This window comes from Bemisia tabaci, chromosome 7, assembly GCF_918797505.1.
Source record: "Bemisia tabaci chromosome 7, PGI_BMITA_v3".
In the NCBI taxonomy this organism is placed as follows: domain Eukaryota; kingdom Metazoa; phylum Arthropoda; class Insecta; order Hemiptera; family Aleyrodidae; genus Bemisia; species Bemisia tabaci.
In genome coordinates this window covers 45,540,918-45,561,112 of record NC_092799.1, presented here as the reverse complement: position 1 = coordinate 45,561,112, position 20,195 = coordinate 45,540,918, and the positions used below count along the sequence as shown (strand labels likewise).

At 42.1% G+C, this 20,195-nt stretch overlaps 1 protein-coding gene across 1 annotated transcript in view; it reads right to left on the bottom strand.

Moving 5' to 3' along the window:
* LOC109039735 (Rho guanine nucleotide exchange factor 2) overlaps window positions 1-9,442 on the bottom strand; it is a 28,332-nt gene extending 18,890 nt beyond the window's left edge. Inside the window, exon 1 of the mRNA XM_072302915.1 lies at window positions 9,321-9,442. Within this exon, the coding sequence (XP_072159016.1) occupies window positions 9,321-9,442 (122 nt within the window). The remainder of the gene's footprint in view (window positions 1-9,320) is intronic.
* Between the last annotated feature and the right edge of the window lie 10,753 nt (window positions 9,443-20,195).

The following is a 20,195-nucleotide window of genomic DNA, read 5'->3' as shown; positions in this document are numbered from 1 at the left end:
CGCCGTATGAACATCTAGACGTTGCCAAATTCCTTGTAATACCTAGGTACCTAGGATATTTACTTTTGAGGAAAATTACGCTTAATTTCCCTTGAAGTATCCAACTGAAAATATAATATATTAGCAATCAGCTTTATCAAAGAAGATAAACCGTAAAAAGTTACCCAATCAAGTTTACCAAAGATTGAAATTAATCCAAAATGAAAAGGAAAAAGACCTATGCTTTCGGTCTAACCTAACTTTCGGTCCAAAAATCTTAATATTTAATTTGAAAAATAGAATGAAATTGTGAATCAACCACTGTACTAATTGCGAGGGGCGTTGGTTCATTTGAAAGGTGTTGTTCTCAATGCTTCGGGAAAACTATAAATTATTTTCTGGGATTCGTCCCTGATTTTTAAATCCCTAAAAACTCATAAATTGGATGAGGGGAAGTGGGGGTTTTTTGTTTTTTGTTTTTCGGAAAAGTTTTGTTGCTACGCATCTTACTTTACTGTTTGCTGTCTTTTTATCAGCTGTTTTCATTCAACAATCATCATTAAGTGAGGTTACTTCCAACACTCAACTGCCATCAACTTACATTTTTCTTTTCCCGCGTTTTTTTTTTTTTTTTTTTTTTTTTTACGGTTTTTCATGATTGGTTCCATCTTTTTCCTATTGCCAATTTTTCCTCATTAAGGCAATAACCTCCAAGTTTTTTTTCTCATTTAACTTTTCACGCTGTTTCTTTTCAATGTGTATAAATATGTTTATTATTAATTTCCATTTTCATTTTATCCTTTTTCTTCTGATTTATTTTTTTAAATTTAAAAATTGAACTTTTCAGTTATGATTTTGTTAAAATAATAATAATTTTTACTAATTTTAATTTTAAATTTAACAGTTGTTATGAGTGAAATTTTCAATGACCGAGGCGGTCGTCCTCCAAAACGTGGTCGCGTTTTCCAGAATTCTTCGCATGTTCGTTTAGTGAAGCAAGAACTTAACTCTGTTATTAGTATAGAAAATCAAAGTTTCATTTCTTCATTTCGGAAGTATAAAATTGATGATCAGAACTTTGATGAAAATTTTGTTACCAAATTTTCAGTCGGTTCAATGAATATAATTTGTCATCATTGTGATGCTCGCCATTTTCAGGGTGAAATGTCCAATGGTCATTTTAATAACTGCTGCCAAAATGGCTTAATTTCTTTACCGAGTATTCGGACAAATACCGATTTGAAATCATTATTTTTATATTCTCCAAATTTCATAAAGCATATCAGAAATTATAATAGTGCTGTTGCTTTTGCCTCTTTCTCTGCAAATCGAATTTATATTCCGGGTGATGGACCTTATTGCTTTAAAGTTCAAGGATCCATATATAGGTAAGTTTATTTAATATTTACCGTTACGTAACGTACTTTTTTCAGTTTCTCAGTCCGTCCCTCCCTCCTTCCCACCCCTTAACGCATCCGGAATGCAGCTGCATTCCGGACCATGAAACCATGGAACCATGAAAAAAAGAACAGCAAAAATTAAAGACTCAAAGGGCAACGGGGTAAGAAAAAAGAAAAATTATTAAGTAGCGCAATTGTGGAATGGGAAACGGGGCGGAGAGTCTAAACACCAAAAAAACACCACTGACAATTAACAAACGACAAAAAAATTGAAAAATTACATTTCAAAAGCAGCAGAGAGAGGATTTTCTATTGTATGAAGATTAAAACAAAATTTTAGTTTAAAGTTTACTAAATAAAATTACAATTTTTGAAAACATTTGTTGCATTTATTCTCTCAAAGAAATAATTAGACCCGATTCAAAGACAAAACAGAAAATTAAATGAAAATAAATAAAAAAAAAAAAAAAAAACATGTGAAAGTGAAAAGTGTACAGGAAAAATAAGGGGCTGCGAAGCAGCCCCATAAGCTAGTTTTTTTAAGTAGCTATAGTGCTCGCTTTTTGAAATCACTCGGATGTACTGTAGTACAGCACACCGATCGACCAATGCTTTTCAAGGGGCGGTCCGAATTTTTTTTCCGTCGGATCCGTTCTTCCGTTTTTGAACCGTTATAGTGTCAAGCCCTGAAGGTCATTCATCGAGAAACCGAATTATCCTGTTACTGGAAACCCTTGAGAACATTTTCCCGTGGAAACCGTATTATTTTCTTTCATAGGTACGTCAAATAAGCTTTTCTACGCTCGGAGGATTTAAATTAGAAGTTTAAATGCCGCCATAACTATTTAGCGAATCAGCGTCTTTTCAAAAGCGGTTAAACCCAAGTTGGCTGCATCTCCATAGTTACAACTGCAGCGAAGTGAGCAATCTCCAATTCGACCAATTGGAAGGCAGAGTTTTGGAGGTTAGGTTCCCTTGTTGATTCTCTGAGTGTAAGTTGCATTTTTTTTTTTTTTTTTTTTTTTTTTTTTTTTTTTTTTTTTTTTTTTTTTTTTTTTTTGGTGTCACGTTTTTTTTTTTTATTTCCAGAAAAGATACCTTAAAGTCTCATTTTAATACAAATCAATCGAAGAAAAGAGAAAAGACAAAGTTTGACTCATTAAACAGAGTAAACTCCATACTCTGCTGCTGCAAACTGAGCAATCTCCAACATGACGCAACAAACTGAACAATTTCCAAACTTTAATTTGAAATTCTGAATGAACCAATTCAGTTAAATGATTTATGATGTTATTTTCTTTGTTCATCCAATATAATTATGTTACTTTCTTTATTCAATAAAATGTATTTACATTCAACGGTATCAAATCAATAATTCCTCCCCAATTTGCAGAGAGTACTAATTTATACACATCTCGTTGAAATGGAAATAGTGCACACACTAGATTTCAGTTCTTCGGCACGCTTTTCCAACATATTCATGTTGGATGTTTCTTCTTGTTTTTTTTTTACCCTCGTACGAGCGGCTCAAATTGTATCGTCATCGGCTTAAACCGCGCTCACATTAGAGCGTGAAATTGCGTTCCGTGCGAATCACGAGTAGATTCCTGCGGTGAATATGTTGTGAAAAATTCAATGAGATAACCCGAAAGTTTTTCTCGAAAATGTTTATTTCGTGCATCGAGAGAGATTCGGCAACAGCCGGGTGTTCATAAGGCGTTATTCCTCAACGACGCAGAATATAGTCTTCCTCTTCATAACGTCTTCCGAATCGATTACGACTGATTCCGAGTCCCTTCTTTCCAGCTGCGCCATACAATAACTAGAATAATTTTTCCGTTGGTAACGGCAAGGAGAAAGCATTGCCTGTAATTTCGTTAGCCTTTGTTGCGTCGAAGAAAACATACAACCTCAAGACCTGGACTTGGTTTTGCGGTACCTCGGGGAACCGGCTGACCTGAATCTATCACTGCGAAGCCGGATAGGGTTAATTTAATTTCGCCATATCCTATTAAATCCACCCTGAAGATCGGTTTTTGAAACGGTGATCGCGCTTCACCCTTCGACTACTCGAGGGAAAAAACATTAAAAGGCACTCGCGAGGAGAAAGTAAAATTAGAGACATTAATTTGACTACAGTTCGCAATTGAGAGCTACTATTTCTGACTCATTTTTGGAACAACGTAAGTGTCATTAGATTCCCTGTGTAGAATGGTACTTGCACGGATTAACCTGAAATAATAGTTCCATATTGCAAAATGTTGTCCAATTTTGATATGACACGGATTTATGTCAAAGGGATCAACTGAGTGCAAATGCATGAACAAAACAAAAAGAACTATTAGAGACATTGTTTGACTACAGTTTGCAATTGAGAGCTACTATTTCTGGCTCATTTTTGGAACGACGTAAGTGCCATTAGATTCCCTGTGTAGAATGGTACTTGTACAGATGAACCTGATATAGCAGTTCCGTTGCAAAATGTTGTCCAATTTTGATATAGCACGGATTTATGTCAAAGGGAACTGTGTGCAAATGCACGAACAAAACAAAAAGAACTATATACATGAAATTTGCATAGCTCATAGTTCTTTTTTATATAATTTCCGACCCTCGCACTAGGCGACGAAGGAAAAAATATGGATTCAGCAGATTCGGATACGACGGTTATTAAAACGACTAAGTGAATGTTCCGATCATTGATGTTAAAGTTCCAAAACATTTCGGTGCCGGTAGCGTTTGGGGTTATGTAGTGATCTCGCGATGCAGTTTCCACTGTTTACGGTCGACGTGTTCGATTTCTGCGACGTATTTATAGCGATAAATTTATGGTAATAAAATAAAAGAACGACGGAATTAGTCGAAGTTTGCGGTCAATAGGAAATGCTCTATTTCATTCTCTAACTTTCGATCGGCTCTTTTCATCCGAGGGTTTCCAGAGCTTCTTCAAACCTCGGAGCCACTTTCCCATCTCACGAACTCAAAAGTCTTCCTAAAGGCTTCAAAATTATCTCCGAATTTCAAAGAGGCCTCTTGCAAACTTAGGACGAAGCAAACAAAGTAGTTGTTTCCAATTGGAAGTGGCTCAAAAACCACGATAAGCGCATCGAGGAAGTCTGAAATACACCCCTAACTTCACAATCTCCAAAAGATACATGTATTTTTTCAGCCTTCTCGCTTCAAAAACAATACACTACAGCACAAGGGAACATTTCGCAAGAGGAGTCGTTCCAGCCAACCCTTGCGCACCAGGATGCTACGCAATATTCAACATGGCCGACGCCGACCCACCAACGAAACGGGATTTTATCAACCGCCGAGTATATTTACATTTTCCTTGCGTTGATAAAGACCACGGGTGCTTCCTCACGATTGCGCATGAAAGCGTCAACCATGTTGAACATTATGTATCATCCTAGTGGGCAAGGGTTGAATGGAACGACTCCTCTTACGAAATGATTACCTGCCGTTGTATCGTTTTTGAAGCGGGAAGGCTAAAAAACGCGTATTTCTCATGCAGATTGTGAAGTTAGAAGTGAATTTCAGATTTCCCTGATGCGCTCGTGGTGATTTTTGTGTTCTTGTGTTAGTTTTGGTTAATATAGGAAGTGAAACACAAACCAACACTTTCTTATTGCAGCATGGGAAAGAACGCGCTTTCATGACGGCGCAGAGATACAACTATTCGTACTTGATGGATGTCCATGTTGCATCTGCAAAATTGAAGGCGCGATGGCGCGAGGCGTGCACTTGCAATGCTCCGCTCCTCGCTGCCTACGCAGTGTCGCTCAGATTCGGGAGAAGAGTCCTACACTGATAACAATATTTGTATTTTTGTGTTACTATTGGTTAATATAGTCAAATTTGGTGTTGATTTTGGTACAGTTTGCGGTGAATTTAGCGCAAAAAACAATTGAGAGACTGGGAAAATGCATTCCTCCGATTGCGACGTTGGTATTCACCGTCACCGCTCGTTTTTTATTAAATTTCTTTAGGAAAACTAGCTGACATTTCTCTTGAAATTGTCATCCGGAGGCTAGGGTTATTTTAAGTTATACACCCCTTCTGCCGTGCTAAGGAAGAACGCCGTATGAGCCTTCAGACATTGCCAAGTTTTCTCCGATAAAAACCGAATTTACTGAGAAAATTGTGAATATTTTTTTCCAAAATTTTCAGACTATTTCATCCGCAATTTTGTCTAAAATGTCTGAAAATTTGAAGTAAGATTACGCATAATCGTTCTCAAAAATACATGTTTTATCTGGGGCAATTTGGCAACTCTCGAATGTTCATACGGCGTTTTTCCTTGGTACGGCAGCCTTACTAACCAAACTTTCGTGTTCAAATTTCTCTCTGCGCAGTTGAAGTTTGCGACGGGCTCATTCTCTGCGTTCTTCTGGAATTTTTTCTGCGTTCATACGGATACTAGGGGGCTACGCCCCCTGGCCCATTCACCGTCACCGCCCGTTTTTATTAAATTTCCTCAGGAAAACTGAGAAACAGAGAAAATGCCAGCTAGCATTTTCTCTTAAAATTGTCATCCGGGGGCTAGGGTTATTTTGTGTTATACATCCCTTACTAACCAAACTTTCGTGTTCAAATTTCTCTCTGTGTAGCTGAAGTTTGCGACGGGTTCATTCTCTGTGTTCTTCTGGAATTTTTCTGCGTTTATACGGGTATTAAGGAATAGAAAATTTCGCATCAAGCCCATTTACGCGGCAAAAACCACGAGCAAAAACCATCGAACACCGCCGAAGAGATATCGAAGCCCCGAGCGAATTCCATCGAATCGGTGCGGACGAGGAGACGAGGGGCGGAGGGGGAGGGTGGCTACACCAGGTGGCAATCGAAACGGAGACGCCGGGTGGTGGATCGAAAAGACGTCATCCGCGAGCGTGTACGTCCAACGACGACGTTACGGGGCTCCGACCAACGGCGGGGGGCGGGGAGGGGGACGGGATATTTTTAGCGGTCGACGAGTCGTGACTCGGGAAGCTCGGGCTGCATTCACGAAATTGTGCCATATTCGCCCAACGCGGAGCGCGGAGCCCCATGTTTACAACCGATTCCTCCCCGACTTTCCGGGCGCCCGACGCCCGCCCGGGAATTTTCATTCATGACTCCGCTTCCAACGAGCCGCCAGAGAACTTCCCAGACGCCGGGATTCGCTTGCGGGTCGCCTTCATGGTCCTCCCTTAAACAGCTCCTTTCCTTAAGAGCTTCCTATTCGGATTGGTTCTTTCTTTAAATGTCCTGTAAATGAAAGGATGTGTCCCGTTAAGGAGGGTATTTCGGCCCTAAAGGTCTCGATGGACGATCGAATTCCCGAACCAATTACCATCAAAGTGTGGGGAGTCATCAGTCTTAAACTCATTAATTTGCTTAATTTTAAAATGAAAACTTGGCAGAAATGTTTCCTGAGGCAGGAAATGATGAATGGTGGCACTCCATTCTGATCTTACTTCGAACAAAATAGTGCGGCCCGTCAAAATTTAATGGTAGATGGTGACTATCAGTCATCAGCATGTCTACTTTGATCGGATACTTTGATTGGTTCGGAATTTGATCGTCTATCCAGGGCTTAACTTTGGTCGAAAATTGAAACAGCTGAGAATAATGTCATGTATGGTCAAATCGCCTCTTAATCATCTACCCTGTGGGAACTTGTCCTTATTTGAGGTGTTTTGGAAAGGTTTTTGTCTGATTTACCAGCGCAAAGTGGTGAAGTTTTGCGGTTTTCTCGCACAATTGCTCATTTTCGGTCCTAAATTGGATTGTTCATGTATGAGCACAAGTGACTACCACTTTCATATTCGAATATGTTAATCTTTAGTGCACCCATTACAACATATTTAGCGGAGAAAGTGGTAGTCGCGTATGATCATACATAGACAATCTAATTTTGGACCGGAAATGAGCAATTATTCGAGAAAATTGCAAGACCTCACTACTTTGCGCTGGTAAATCAGGCAAAAACCTTTCAAAAACACCTCAAATAAAGACAAGTTCCCACAGGGTAGATGATTAAGAGTCGATTTGACCATACATGACATTATTCTAAGCTGTTTCAATTTTCGACCAAAGTTAGGGCCAAAATACCCTCCTTATTGACACATCCTTTCAATGAAAAAAGGGGTATCAACTAGGGCAGCCCACCCTCGCTAAATTTCCTCGGTTCGACAAATTTTTGCACATTACATGTCTTTTTTATCGGGATTTGGTCAGTTCCGGTATTATACAGGCCGAAACACGTATCTGGGGGCCAATTTTTGCGTAAAAGGCGAATTTTTCGGCATTCAACCACAAACCCGGGAGATCCGTGTTTTTCGTCAAAATCAGCGTTCAGACCCATGTTCAGGCCAGTATTAAACCCGAAAATGACCAAATCAAGATGCATTTCATAAACTACAGTCATTCAACGAGCAAAAATTCGTCGCGTTCAGAAATTTCACGGTGGGCTAAAAACGGCTCATATCGATACCTCTCCTTAGAAAAATTTTCTGAAATTTCATGAAAAATAGTCTAAAATTTTAATATGATAAATTACGAGGAAACATTTTATGAAATTTTACCGTAAAATTTCAAATTCTTATTTGACATGAAATTTTCCATCTGACGTCACGGCTGGCTCCGGGCGGCAACGCGGCTGTGACGGGCGGGAAATTTATGGTCGGTCCTCTACTCCATCAACTCCTCGCCCCGTGGCCGGGTCCTCGGTCCCGGAGTCTATCGATTATTTCTCCCGGTTTCGCTTTCTCGTTTGCCGGCTTGTCACCGGCCCCGACCCCCGCTCCCGCCTCGGCCGCTATCGACCCGGACGACACCGATGATGTGCCGTGTTCGGCCGGTGTTCCTCCTCCACCTCCCGAGCCCTTAATTAAATATACCTACACTCATCTGCAACCTCCTCGTTCCGGCTCCGAGGACCGAGGCTCTCAACGCCGCCGCGACACTCGGCGCTAGCATCGAGTCGAAGTCGGAGCCCCTTCAGTTTTGCGGATACCGCCTTGCACGACTTCAGTGCTGGTTAAGTTGTATCTGATGAGCCCCTTCATTTTTTTCGGATACCGCCTTGCACGACTTCAGTGCTGGTTAAGTTGTATCTGATGAGCCCCTTCATTTTTTTCGGATACCGCCTTGCACGACTTCAGTGCTGGTTAAGTTGCATCTAACCATAACTAAGGTATATGTACTATTATTATATGTTGCCTTCACTACTATTAAGTGTGTTCCATAGGAACCACTAATTGGTTTATAAGCCATAGATTTTTCTCCGTGCTCCCTTATAATGGAGATGTTTCATGTGTAAGGAATTTGCGATTTAACTATTGATTCTCATGTAAAAGTTTGCGAGAAACACGATAGTGCCACTGGTTATCCCTGAAATCAACTCCTAAGCTCAAAAAAAGCTCTCAAGTTGAGGCCAAAGTGGAGGGGATATCCCACGCTATCCTGAGAGTCCACCTCTACATCAAGACCAACTCTCCACGCAAAGATAGGGTGTAAATACATTGACAGGGCTGCCACTTTATTTGGGAAATCTTAAACTAAAAAAATGGCAACCCTGCTAATGTATTTGCTCCCTATCTTTGCATGGAGAGTTTTTCTTGATGTAGACGTGGACTCTCAAGATAGCGTGGGATATCCCCTCCATTTTTCCTCAACTTTGAGAGCTTTTTTTGAGCTTTGGAGTTGATTTCAGGGATAACCAGTGGCACCATCGTGTTTCTCGCGAACTTTCACAAAAGAATCGATGGTCAAATCGCAAATTCCTCACACATGCAACATCCCTATTCTCCATACGGAAGTGTTGAATCCTCGAAAGTAAAAGCTTGCACCTGTAACCAAGAGACCAGAGGAGGGTCTCTCGTCTCTTCGCAGGAATGACACCAAGTATTTAAAAAAGTGTATTTCCTTCGGACAAAAATAGGTTGGATTTACCTTTCGGAATAACACCTCTTGGAGGCGTCGTTATGGGTCTGAGCAGCTTGGTCCTCGTGGGAGTCGTCAGACGACTGGAGGATCGGGGTCAGCTTCCTGGCCATCCGCGCCACCGTCTCCATGGCTCGCTCGCTGACCCACTCCTCACTCGAGAGCTACCACTTCCTCGACACCGCGCCGGGCTCAAACCCCAGACCTCATACTTCAACTTCGAGCTTCACTCGATCCACCAGTTCATGTTCAATTTTCGTCACTCATTGTTTCACTGATTCATCCTGGTCCCGCACAGTTTATCGCACTCCCGACACACAATAACTTCCGCTGGACGCTTTTCTACTATTTTCGTGGTATCATGATGATGTCACTGCCGAGATATTTCCATCGATTGCACGCTAAAAACAGACGGATTTAGTGGTTACCTCATTCTTGCTGCATATCGAATGACGTAACCAATAAACCAGCTCATATCGGATCAATGTGGGTGTTAAGTCGTCAGCTTTTTCAAGAACGGTTCGACAGTCGACCAATTAATTTGTACTTTATACATTGTGAGATATTTATGTTAAAAAATTCCCGACATTCACATCTCGCAGTATACGTCAGGGATTCGTAGACAAAATTAGTCCGAGAAATACGTTAGAATAACTTCAAGTATAACCTTCAGGTGCGTGTCGCTAAACCGAGGTTCCCACTACTTCTCCATTTTCCGATTCCCTGATTTTCCCTGCCCCAAAAATTTTCGATTTCCCTAACTTTCCTTGACCTCCGAACAGAGCTTCAACTTGGACTTTTGTTGTAATTACACTGACTTGTGCTAAACGCTACTCGCAAAATTTCCTGATTTTTCCTTTGAATTTCCTGACTTTCCTCAACATATTTAGGTAGCCGAAGTTCCCTGACTTTCACGGTTTGTCAGACTGCCGGAAAGCCTGCACTGGAAAAAAAAACACATTGGACCTAGAGTCCAGACTCTTAAAAACATCGACAAGAAAAAATACTCTTGATTCAATCAGATTTAAGCTTAAATGAAGAACCAAGCTTCTTAATTTGAGCGGATTTCTTTTTGATTTAAGCTTAAATCTGATTAAATCAAGAGTCCTTTTTCTTGTCAAAGTTTCCAAGAGTCTGGACTCTAGATACAATGTGTTTTTTTTTTCTCCAGTGTGCTAAACCACTCCAAATCGGATCGAAATAGGTAACTTCCCAAACGCATGGATAGAGATACGTCTCGATTGCTCATCTCGGAGTTTCCGGACGAAGAAACGTAACCCTATTCCAAGATTGCAAAATTAACTCAAACAATCCAATTTCCTACAAGAATGTACCTTTGCAATTTTTGTCCACAATTTTCCTGAGTTTTCCCCGGGATAAGAAGAAAATTCAGTGAAATTTTCGATTAGTAACGCCTAAGATTCCCTCAAAAAAAATGCAATTTGCGAGGGAAAATTTGGCAACACTGATATATAGTTACATTCTTTCGTTCACTGGAAAAAAAAACACATTGGATCGAGAGTCCAGACTCTTGAAAACATTGACAAGAAAAAATACTCTTGATTCAATCGGATTTTTCCTTGAATCAAAACCAAATCCGCTTAAATTAAGAGGCTTGGTTTTTGATTCAAGCAAAAATCCGATTGAATCAAGAGTATTTTTTCTTGTCGATGTTTTTAAGAGTCTGGACTTTAGATCCAATGTGTTTTTTTCCAGTGAGATAAGAAGAAAAATCTGCGAAATTTTTAATTAGAAACGCCTAGGATTCTCTCAATAAAAACGCAATTTGCGAGGAAAATTTGGCAATACTGATATGTAGTTACGTTCTTTCGTTTAAGGAACTATCATTTTTCGGAAAAGCGCGCGACTGAGGTGAAGCGTCGCGCCTTGTCGCGCGTCGAGCCGAGAAAAGGTGAGCGGGAATAAAAATAAAAGTGAGGGATGTCGAACGTCTGAGCGTCCGATTATGAGAGTTGCAAGCTCCGCGTTTTCGTTTTAAAATTATCTTTCGAACGAGACTCAAAAGAGCCTCGGACGTGCCGAACCGTCTTGTCGCGTGAAATAGCTTCCCACTCGCCGGCGCCCCTCCGACTAAAGGGCGTAACTCGGTTTTCACGTGAGCCTTGTTTCGCGTATAAACCCATGCTTTCTGTGGCTCATACGGAAATCGAGTTACGCCCTAACGCCGGAGGAGCGCATCCTTCTTTCTCGCGCTGCGGGATCGAGTTTTCGCGGCACGTCGGCCGTAGAGCCCGAATTGTTAGACCGAATTCGGGGTGAAAAAACTTTAGACGCGTTTTAAACAGACAAACAAAACAAACAAACGAAAAAAAAAGAAAAAAAAACGATTTGCATGGAGGAAATCGATTACTGATACGTTGCTTCAGAAATTTTTTGTCTACAGTGTTTTTTGTCAAGTGTGCGTTCCGCAAATTTTTAGGGAGAAAGAAGTTCTGAATTTTGGCTACGGTTAGGTAACTTGGCTACACTGGAAAAAAAAGTCGCTTGGATCTAGAGTCCAGACCCTTAAAAACATTGACAAGAAAAAATACTCTTCATTCAATCAGACTTTTTCGCTTGAATCAAAAGGAAATCCGCCTAAATCAAGAAGCTTGGCTCTTCAGTTCAAGAATAAGACGAATTGAATCGAGAGTATTTTTTCTTGTCTATGTTTTTAAGAGTCTGGACTCTAGATCCAAGCGACTTTTTTTCTCAGTGTACTCCCAATAATTTTTGGCGTTGAGTTTGTCTATGGCCTAAAAAATATCTAAATATCAGTTGAAGGGGGTTCAAGGGGGTTCAAAGGGGTCCGCTTTTACCTTTAAAGATCAAAACCCCTTTAAAATCTCCCTTTGGTATTCAACCCTAAACATTATACGAGGGATGGCCATTTTATGCAATTTTTAGTCCCAAACTCTCACCAAGAACTCAGGCAAAACGGTGCAATTTTGCAGAAAAATTGTTGGAGTCGTAGCTTCCATTAAGAAAAAATTGAAAGTGACAACGATCTTGTTTTGATCCACGTAAACAAACTCCTGAATCCTAGCGGTTTAACACTAGAACACGTGTTAAGTGAGTAATGAATCGTCCGCAAAATATTCTCGAAAACGATTCCGTCGAGGTTACGCGATCCCACGGAGCAACGATTATGATTAAATATTGACGATAACGGGGGAATCTCTTGACGCAGCAATCCACCCCAACTCGAACTTCGCATTCGTCGTAAGGCCTCCCGATGAGGTGCGGGGAGAGAGGAGGGAGGGAGAGTGCCGCAATCCATAAAATACCGGCTTCTCGAGCGTAACTTCCGCAAGATTGAAACTTTCCGCGCCTCGCTAAAATGTCAGGTGATTAAAAGATTATAACAGGCCAACTTGGGTGCGTTTCCCGGGAGTAATGACAACCTTAATTGGGAGTAGGTCTATCCTTCGCTCCTCTGATGAAAGAGCGTATCTTAACTTCCACGTGGACTCTATTCCCCATTCAACTCTAGGCTTTCCAAGGCTCATGTAATGATAGAGATACGCCCTTATGTCAGAGGAGCGACGTATTGAGCTCCGCTCCCAGCTACCGGAACCTTGACACCTTTCAATCTGTCGCTCTTCGGAAATACCACGGATCTGCGTGGGTTTTCTGTTTGAGTTGTGCGGTTTTTACTCGACATCGTAGTTATCCCGAACAATCGACGGGATTGTGTAAACAAGGCTCGAACGATCTTCTGGGCTAACGAGAGCGAGATTTGCTACTGCTAGAAAGGTTTAAGTAGAATCGGCCTAACAGTATTTTACGCTGTGTAATTTCCTCTCATATTTTACTTTTTTGGGAGAAAGCTCGAAAAATGAAAGTTGTGTTGCAAGAGACAAACCTATAGTCACATCCAGATCAAACGAAGGGAAAAAGGTATGAGGTTGTGTCGAGGCAAATGTTACGCGGGAAAAAAGATGCAGGGGTTAAGTCCCGATCGTTGGATGACATGGACATTTGCAATTGATTGTGGTAGTGCCTCAATGAATTAAGTTACTAACTGAAATGCTGTGGTACCACCCCAACTTGAGTTACGGTACTACCAAAATTAATTGGAAATGTCCATATCATCCAACAAATTGGGGTAGTATCACAATTTTAGGGGATAACCCTAACACTTTTTCTTCCGTCTTCGTAATTATTTTGAGGAAGTCTGGACCAGCATTGCGATGCGTTAAATCAGGGTGTCTACACGAACAGGATGGCCAAAAATCAGTGCTTTTACAGTACTTTTTCAGTACATTCCCAAGAAATTCAGTACCTCCGCAACAGAAAAATTCAGGACTTTTTCGATACCTCCAACTGACAAAATTCGGAAAATTTCAAAAATTTTAATTTCTCGCTCAAATTTCCGACAAAAATGAAAAATTCCAGACCTCCTTGCGGAAATTCCGCACTTTTTCAGTACTTTCGGACCGCCCTTAAAAAAATCAGTACTTTTTCCGGACTTGTAGTCACCCCTGGTTAAAGGGGGTAGGAGTAGGGGGTGTCAAAAATCGGATAATCACGTTAGGTAATTTATGGACATCCCCTACGATATTCCTCATGTAACTCTTGTTTCCAACAAACTTCTCAATCAAATAGAAACAAAAAAAAGAAAAAAAAACCCACTCGACCTAGACGAGTAACTAGATCGAACTGAGCAGCGAGTTTGAAAGTCGCTCACCGGGGTTACTCGACTCCTAACGAGGTTTGTCACTATAACGTTCTCACGATCGGGTGACAAAGGCGAGGGGAGGGGGCTCAGAGGATGCGGCGCTATGATCGTGGCAAAGGTCAAAAGGTCACGGGTGCGATTTGAATGGCAGCGTTTGGGCGGGCGAAAAGGTTGCGTTAATTAACTGAAAATGAGCTCTGCCATGTTGCGGAAGAGAGCAGTAACTCCACTCTGGAATGGACCTCGAAGCGCATAAGAGTGCATGTTAAGGGCGACTCACGTACTGATTTCTACCTCGACATAGCGCACAGTGGATCGAACCGATAGGAAAGATCTGACATTACTTTTTTTACTAAAACTGCAAATTTAGATGTTTATTCCGTTAAATTTTTCATTATAAGGGGTGCTTCTTAGAGAAAATTTTACGCGGAAACTAATGGTACTATTTTCAAGGCCTCGGTATTTTGTAATAAAGGAATTATGAGCTTTTAGACTTCCCAAATTTTGTCCAACTTCTCCCCTTGACTCATTCCACTGTGTAGCGGAGCTGCGACCGGAATCCTGGCTTCCTACTGCTCGGCCGGTTGCATATCCTCGACTCTCACGGCGCGGGTAGGGTTTCAAAGGACGTCATCCTCACGTCCGTGACCGATAAATGGACGTATTTCTGTCAAACGGAACTATGTGCATTAAGACATGAGCCCTGAGACCCATAAGAATGCATGCATATCAGGGCTCACGTCATAATTCACATAGTTCCGTTTGATAGAAATACGTCCAAATCAAAGGATCCTCGATGATTATTCCGGGCGGAGTTCGGTAATAATTACTATACATGAACCGTAACATGACCTCTTCGATTCTGAGCGCGACACGTGCGCATGCAGATGTATGTACCTCTTGTCCCTCCATCAATATTTTTGTCGATGTTTCGAGGTCGCGGGGATGACGTCACACCTGTCCATTCCCGCCAAATATTGATGGCCTGGTCAGTACGTCACATTCAGTTTGAGACGTGACCTTGAGGTATTGACGAAAATATTGAGATGTTGAGTAACCATCCGGCGGTGATTCTAGAAAAAGAACTTGGCACTGTTAGCTGATGCCAAATTGTATTGGACACTATGGTTTGTTCAGGGTAGAACGGCTGTATCGATTAGTTTGAAAATGTTAGGGAATTCTCTCTATATGACATACAGTATATTCCCTAACATTTTCAAGAGAATCTCTTGACCCGGTATTTTGTTAAAACACGTATTGACCAATGAAATATGGTAATAGCTGATGTCACTTAGTTCCCTTTCCAGAAACACTGTAGTAAGTCATGTGAACATCTACGAGGATAGGAACCTTGGTTCACAGGGGAAACATTTTCAGCAAAGCGATTTTTATAGCTTGCTCCGATTTTGAGGAGGACTCGTTTTAACATCGTAAGTCGCGACAAATCCCAAGATTTGGTCCTCTAAAGATGCCAGATTCTAATTTCAAACTGACGTTTCTTGAAACTACGTATTTCGACATGCTAACTTCAACCCGCGAAACTCTGGTTGAGTTCGATATATTAAGGTGATTTTTTGTCTCAAGAAGTTGCACTTCTCTTTGCTCTAGTATCAATTAAGCCGAGGATCTATCTTATATGTATAGCCCGCGTTAGTCTTAACGATAACCTGGCTCAGAATTCGAGGCTCCAAAATGTCCAAGCCTTTACGTTGAAAGGTGCGGAGCTTTTGGTTGGCTACGAAAACTTGAATGAGCTGGGCTGGCAGCGCGAGGCTCTAATCAAGGAAGGGCGCATTTTCGAAGGAGACATTCGGTGAGTTTAAGTCGCCGCACAGTGGATCGAGTCAAACAGAAAGGTCGGACATGACATTTTTTACTAAAACCGCAAATTTTGAGGTTCATTTCGTCACATTGTAAATATTATGGGGTGCTTCGAAGAAACAACTGTGAACCATTTTTAAAACCCCAAAGTTTTGTATAACCAGAATTATAAGCTTATAAAGTTTCCAAATTTTGTCCGAACTCTCTCGTTGACTCGATCCACTGTGCGCCGACGGGAACTCATCAAGCTGAGCCGGCGGGATTTCTAATATTCCCGAAACGAAAACGAGCTTTACAACCGATTCCGTCGGACCCCTCGGTCCGAGTGCTAAATCGCGTGAAAAAGCCCGATGCTCGTTTTGAACGAAAATCAGTCGGCGGTTGACCACGTGCGCCCCAAAGCTAGAGCCACTATTAGTCATGACGACACTCAAAAGGTCCTTCGCTATGGACAACATTGGCGCTACGTCACAGAAGAGCGAAATACACCAATTATTCACTCTCGTTGGTGCGGCATGGATCGTATTCGACACAACAACCGGGTGAGATTGTATCAACTGTTGATGCTGGTTGCCTTTGAGTGTTGTACTTCGTAGGTTGCAACCCTATGTAGAGAGTTCAAAAAGTGAACTTTTGATTCTTTGGTTTTTGATATTTTTGACAAGAAACATGAAGAGGAATCAAATGATAAGGCATTGCACATTGGAGTAAACCATTCGATTTTTCAGAATCGAAGCGCTGGGTGCAAACAGGGAATTTCTTGGTTGCGGTGTCTCAGTATCTCCGCTAACGTTTCATCCATTATAATTGCGGCAAATGTATGGAATTCCTTGAAAATTGTACTAAATTTTCTTGATGAGTTAACAATGCCGTGAACATAACAACAATAAATTTCAGAAAATTCACGCAATCGTTTTATTTCTAAAATATAAATTAGCAGTGCATATTCTGACCAAGAAACGTCCTTCCTGCACCCAACGCCTCAATTCATCAAAATCAGGATTGATCCCTCTTCTCTCCACAGCAAGATTATTTGACATCTCTGGATAGTTTGGCCAAAATTGGACTGCGTTAAACAGAAAAGAACCAAGCCACATCAGCTATTGCCAAATTTAATCGGGCAATTTAATTTCTTACATGAAAACGGTTGTGCGGATTTTTGTGCAACTTTGAATGAATTTTCTCTGTAATACAAAGCAAATTCCTTAACATTTTCAAAGGAATCCGCACAAACGTTCCCTTGTGAAAAATTAAACTTCCCTGTTAAATTCGGCAATGGCTGATGTGGCTTGGTTCCTTTCTGCTTAACGCGGTCCAATTATGCTTCGAATAATTTCAATTTGACCTTAGATATATCCCAATGTTTGAACCCAACAGTATCGAACGATGGCTTTCCCTGACTGTAGAACTTCATGCCCCTCCAACACCGGGTGTTTGTTTGGCGTAGAACGGACAAGACGGGGCGAGGCGCATCACTTGTCACATGGATTAATTTATTTCCCGCCTCTAACTTAAAAAATCTTTAGCTCGGAAAACACAGGTTACACAAGTCGTCACCGTTCGGACATAAAACGCACACCTGCTTTTCGAGCCGAACCCTACCGTCCGTAAGCTTCTACGTGCTCGAAGGCTCACGTGGCGACGGATGTACGCTTCTGCGCCGGGGGAGTAACGCAGTTGACTCCTCGGAGCCATAAATCAAGCGGCGTGAACCCTCGCCGATGACACGAGACGCTCTTCTGGGAATTTAAAGAAAAATTTGTCTGGCCTATGGGAAATCCGACGCTCCAAGACCTGAATATCCGTGAAAGCTCCGCGGGGGCCTCGACGTGGTTGTTTAAATGGGGAGTTTTTCCGTTATAAGCTCGGTAGACAGGTGTTTTAAGTCTCACGGCAAATAGGGATGATGATCTGGCCCTAATTCGTCGCCCTCCTGGCATAAAGGCGTAATTGAATTTCGCGATGAGCCCTGTGGTCCATTTAACTCAATGCTTTACCGGGCTCATCTCAATGTGTAATTACGCTCCTTTGTCAGCCAAGCGACGAATTGATGGGTGAACGGCTGTTCTTCATTGATTGTGGCTGGGCCTCAGGGCCGGATTAGCGCTTAAGGACCCAGGGTGCTGGTCATCAGGGGCCCCAAATGGAGATGTTGCATGTGTGAGGAATTTGCGATTTGACTGTTGATTTTTATGTAAAACTCAAGAAGTTAAACGTTGGAATGCTCATACGGCGTCGAAACACAACATGGACCTTTTAAGCCCCATTTTTCGATGCCGCGATTATCCTAACGCAAGTTCAAATAATCGCGCTGAACACGGTGCGGTCGGCGTCAAACTGATCACAGCGCCTGCAAGACTGTTGGAATACTTCTCGCATTGCGCTCAACAGTGCGGTCGGCGTCGAACACATACTAGCGCCTACAAGACTGCATGAATACTTCTCGCATTTCACCAAATGCAATGCGAGAATGGGGATGCTGCATGTGTGAGGAATTTGCGATTTGACTGCTGATTTGGGGACTCTAAAACTGAAAACACGGCAGCCCTGTCAATGTATTTGCTCCCTATCTTTGCATGGAGAGTTTGATTTGATGTAGAAGTGGACCCTCAGGATAGCGCGGGATATCCCTTCCATTTCGGCCTCAACTTGAGAGCTTTTTTTGAGCTTGGGAGATGATTTCAGAGAAAACCGGTGGCTCCATCGTGTTTCTCGCGAACTTTTACATAAGAATCACCAGTCAAATCGCAAATTCCTCACAAATGAAAAATCTCCATTCTACCGTAAAAAGACTCAAGTCAGAAAACCAACGTTTGAGCACGCACATGCGAGAATCACGGTAGCAAATGAGGATCATCGATTGTATACTTAGTCATCCGAGTCCCAGTTTCGTGCGAAAGTGCACACGGATTCATCTGACGGAAATGACGGAGCGACTTTCTAATTAAGACAAATTCCTCGCTTCACTTTCATTTCCCCCTTATTAGCAAAATTTCGAGGCAGTATCTGCTCGGCCGAAACCGAGTCGGCTTCCGCGCGAGCGCTAAAACCTCGCAACCCGCAAAGCCCCGAGTTCGGCCTTCCGAAGCTCACGAAGTTCTGCCTCTCAAGAGCAAATGGATTGGAGAGCAAACGCTTCGATTAATCTTAATGCAAATGGAGGCGTGACGTCACTACGTCGTTTCCTTCTCGAAAGAACGTAACTCCAATGCAATGTTGCCAAATTCCCTTGTAAATTGCTTTTTAACTAGGAGGGTCTTGGGCATTCCCAACCGAAAATTTCACTTAATTTTCCTCAGATTTCAAGTAAAAATCAGGTGAATTTTGGATACAAATTGCACATGTACATTCTTGTAAAATAAATTAATTGTTTGGGTCAATTTGGCAAACTTGGAATGAAGTTACGTTCCTTCATGCGGGGGACGACGACGAGTTTTGATTCTCACGAGTTGTCAACGGCGGATTCTCTCCGTTTTAAGTCCAATGCAGTGGCGTAACTTGCTTTGCGGTCGATTGATTTGCCATTAAAATCTATGGAAAAGAATCGATAGACAGGGTGTTTGTAACGAGCACCTTAATAATCGATTCTTTACTATAGCTTCAAACGGGGAAATATCGATGATCGATTTTTCACGCCACGCCACTGCATTATTAATAATCGATTTTGAGTTGAAGGCCTGTCTCGATGAAAGTCGATTGTTTGGCATACGTTTAAACGGACGGAGTCCAGCGTTGTGAAGCCGCAAGAATCGCTAGAAAACACGACTACAGCGCCGCACTTTTCTCCGGCCCGCTGTTTGTTTATTTTGCTCTGTCGTAGCCGTATTTATGTAAGTGGTTTCTGTGCGCGGTAGTAAGAATGTACCGGAAAATCGCGACTTTCCTCACCGAACTCTACGTGCATCACACGAGATTCAACCACACTATTTGACAGCCATGCCGGTGAAAATGTGCCGGATTGAGCGGAAAATCCTCTCCTTTCTACTTGTCCCTGTACAACTCGATGGAAAATACGCGCATTTCATCACGCAGCATCGCAACTTTATTTTCGTATTTCGTCCACCCTTAATCGCCCCACCCTCCCGTATGCCGCCCCGCAGGAATCGTCGCCCCTCGGACGTAAGGGCGTACCTTAATTCTTACGTGAGCCCTGCTTTACATATTGAGCCATGCTTCTTGGGGCTTATGTGGATATCGAGATACGCCCTTGCGTCGGAGGAGCGACGAAATATTCCTCCTTTCGACGTGAGACGCGAACTGCGTAGAGCACTCCTTTCCTTCATCCCCCGCCAACTCGACGTGGTACCCGAGTTCCGTCGTTCCTTTGACGGAAGGACGCGTTTCTGTTTCTACGTGAGCCCTGTTCTTCGTATGAGTCTTCG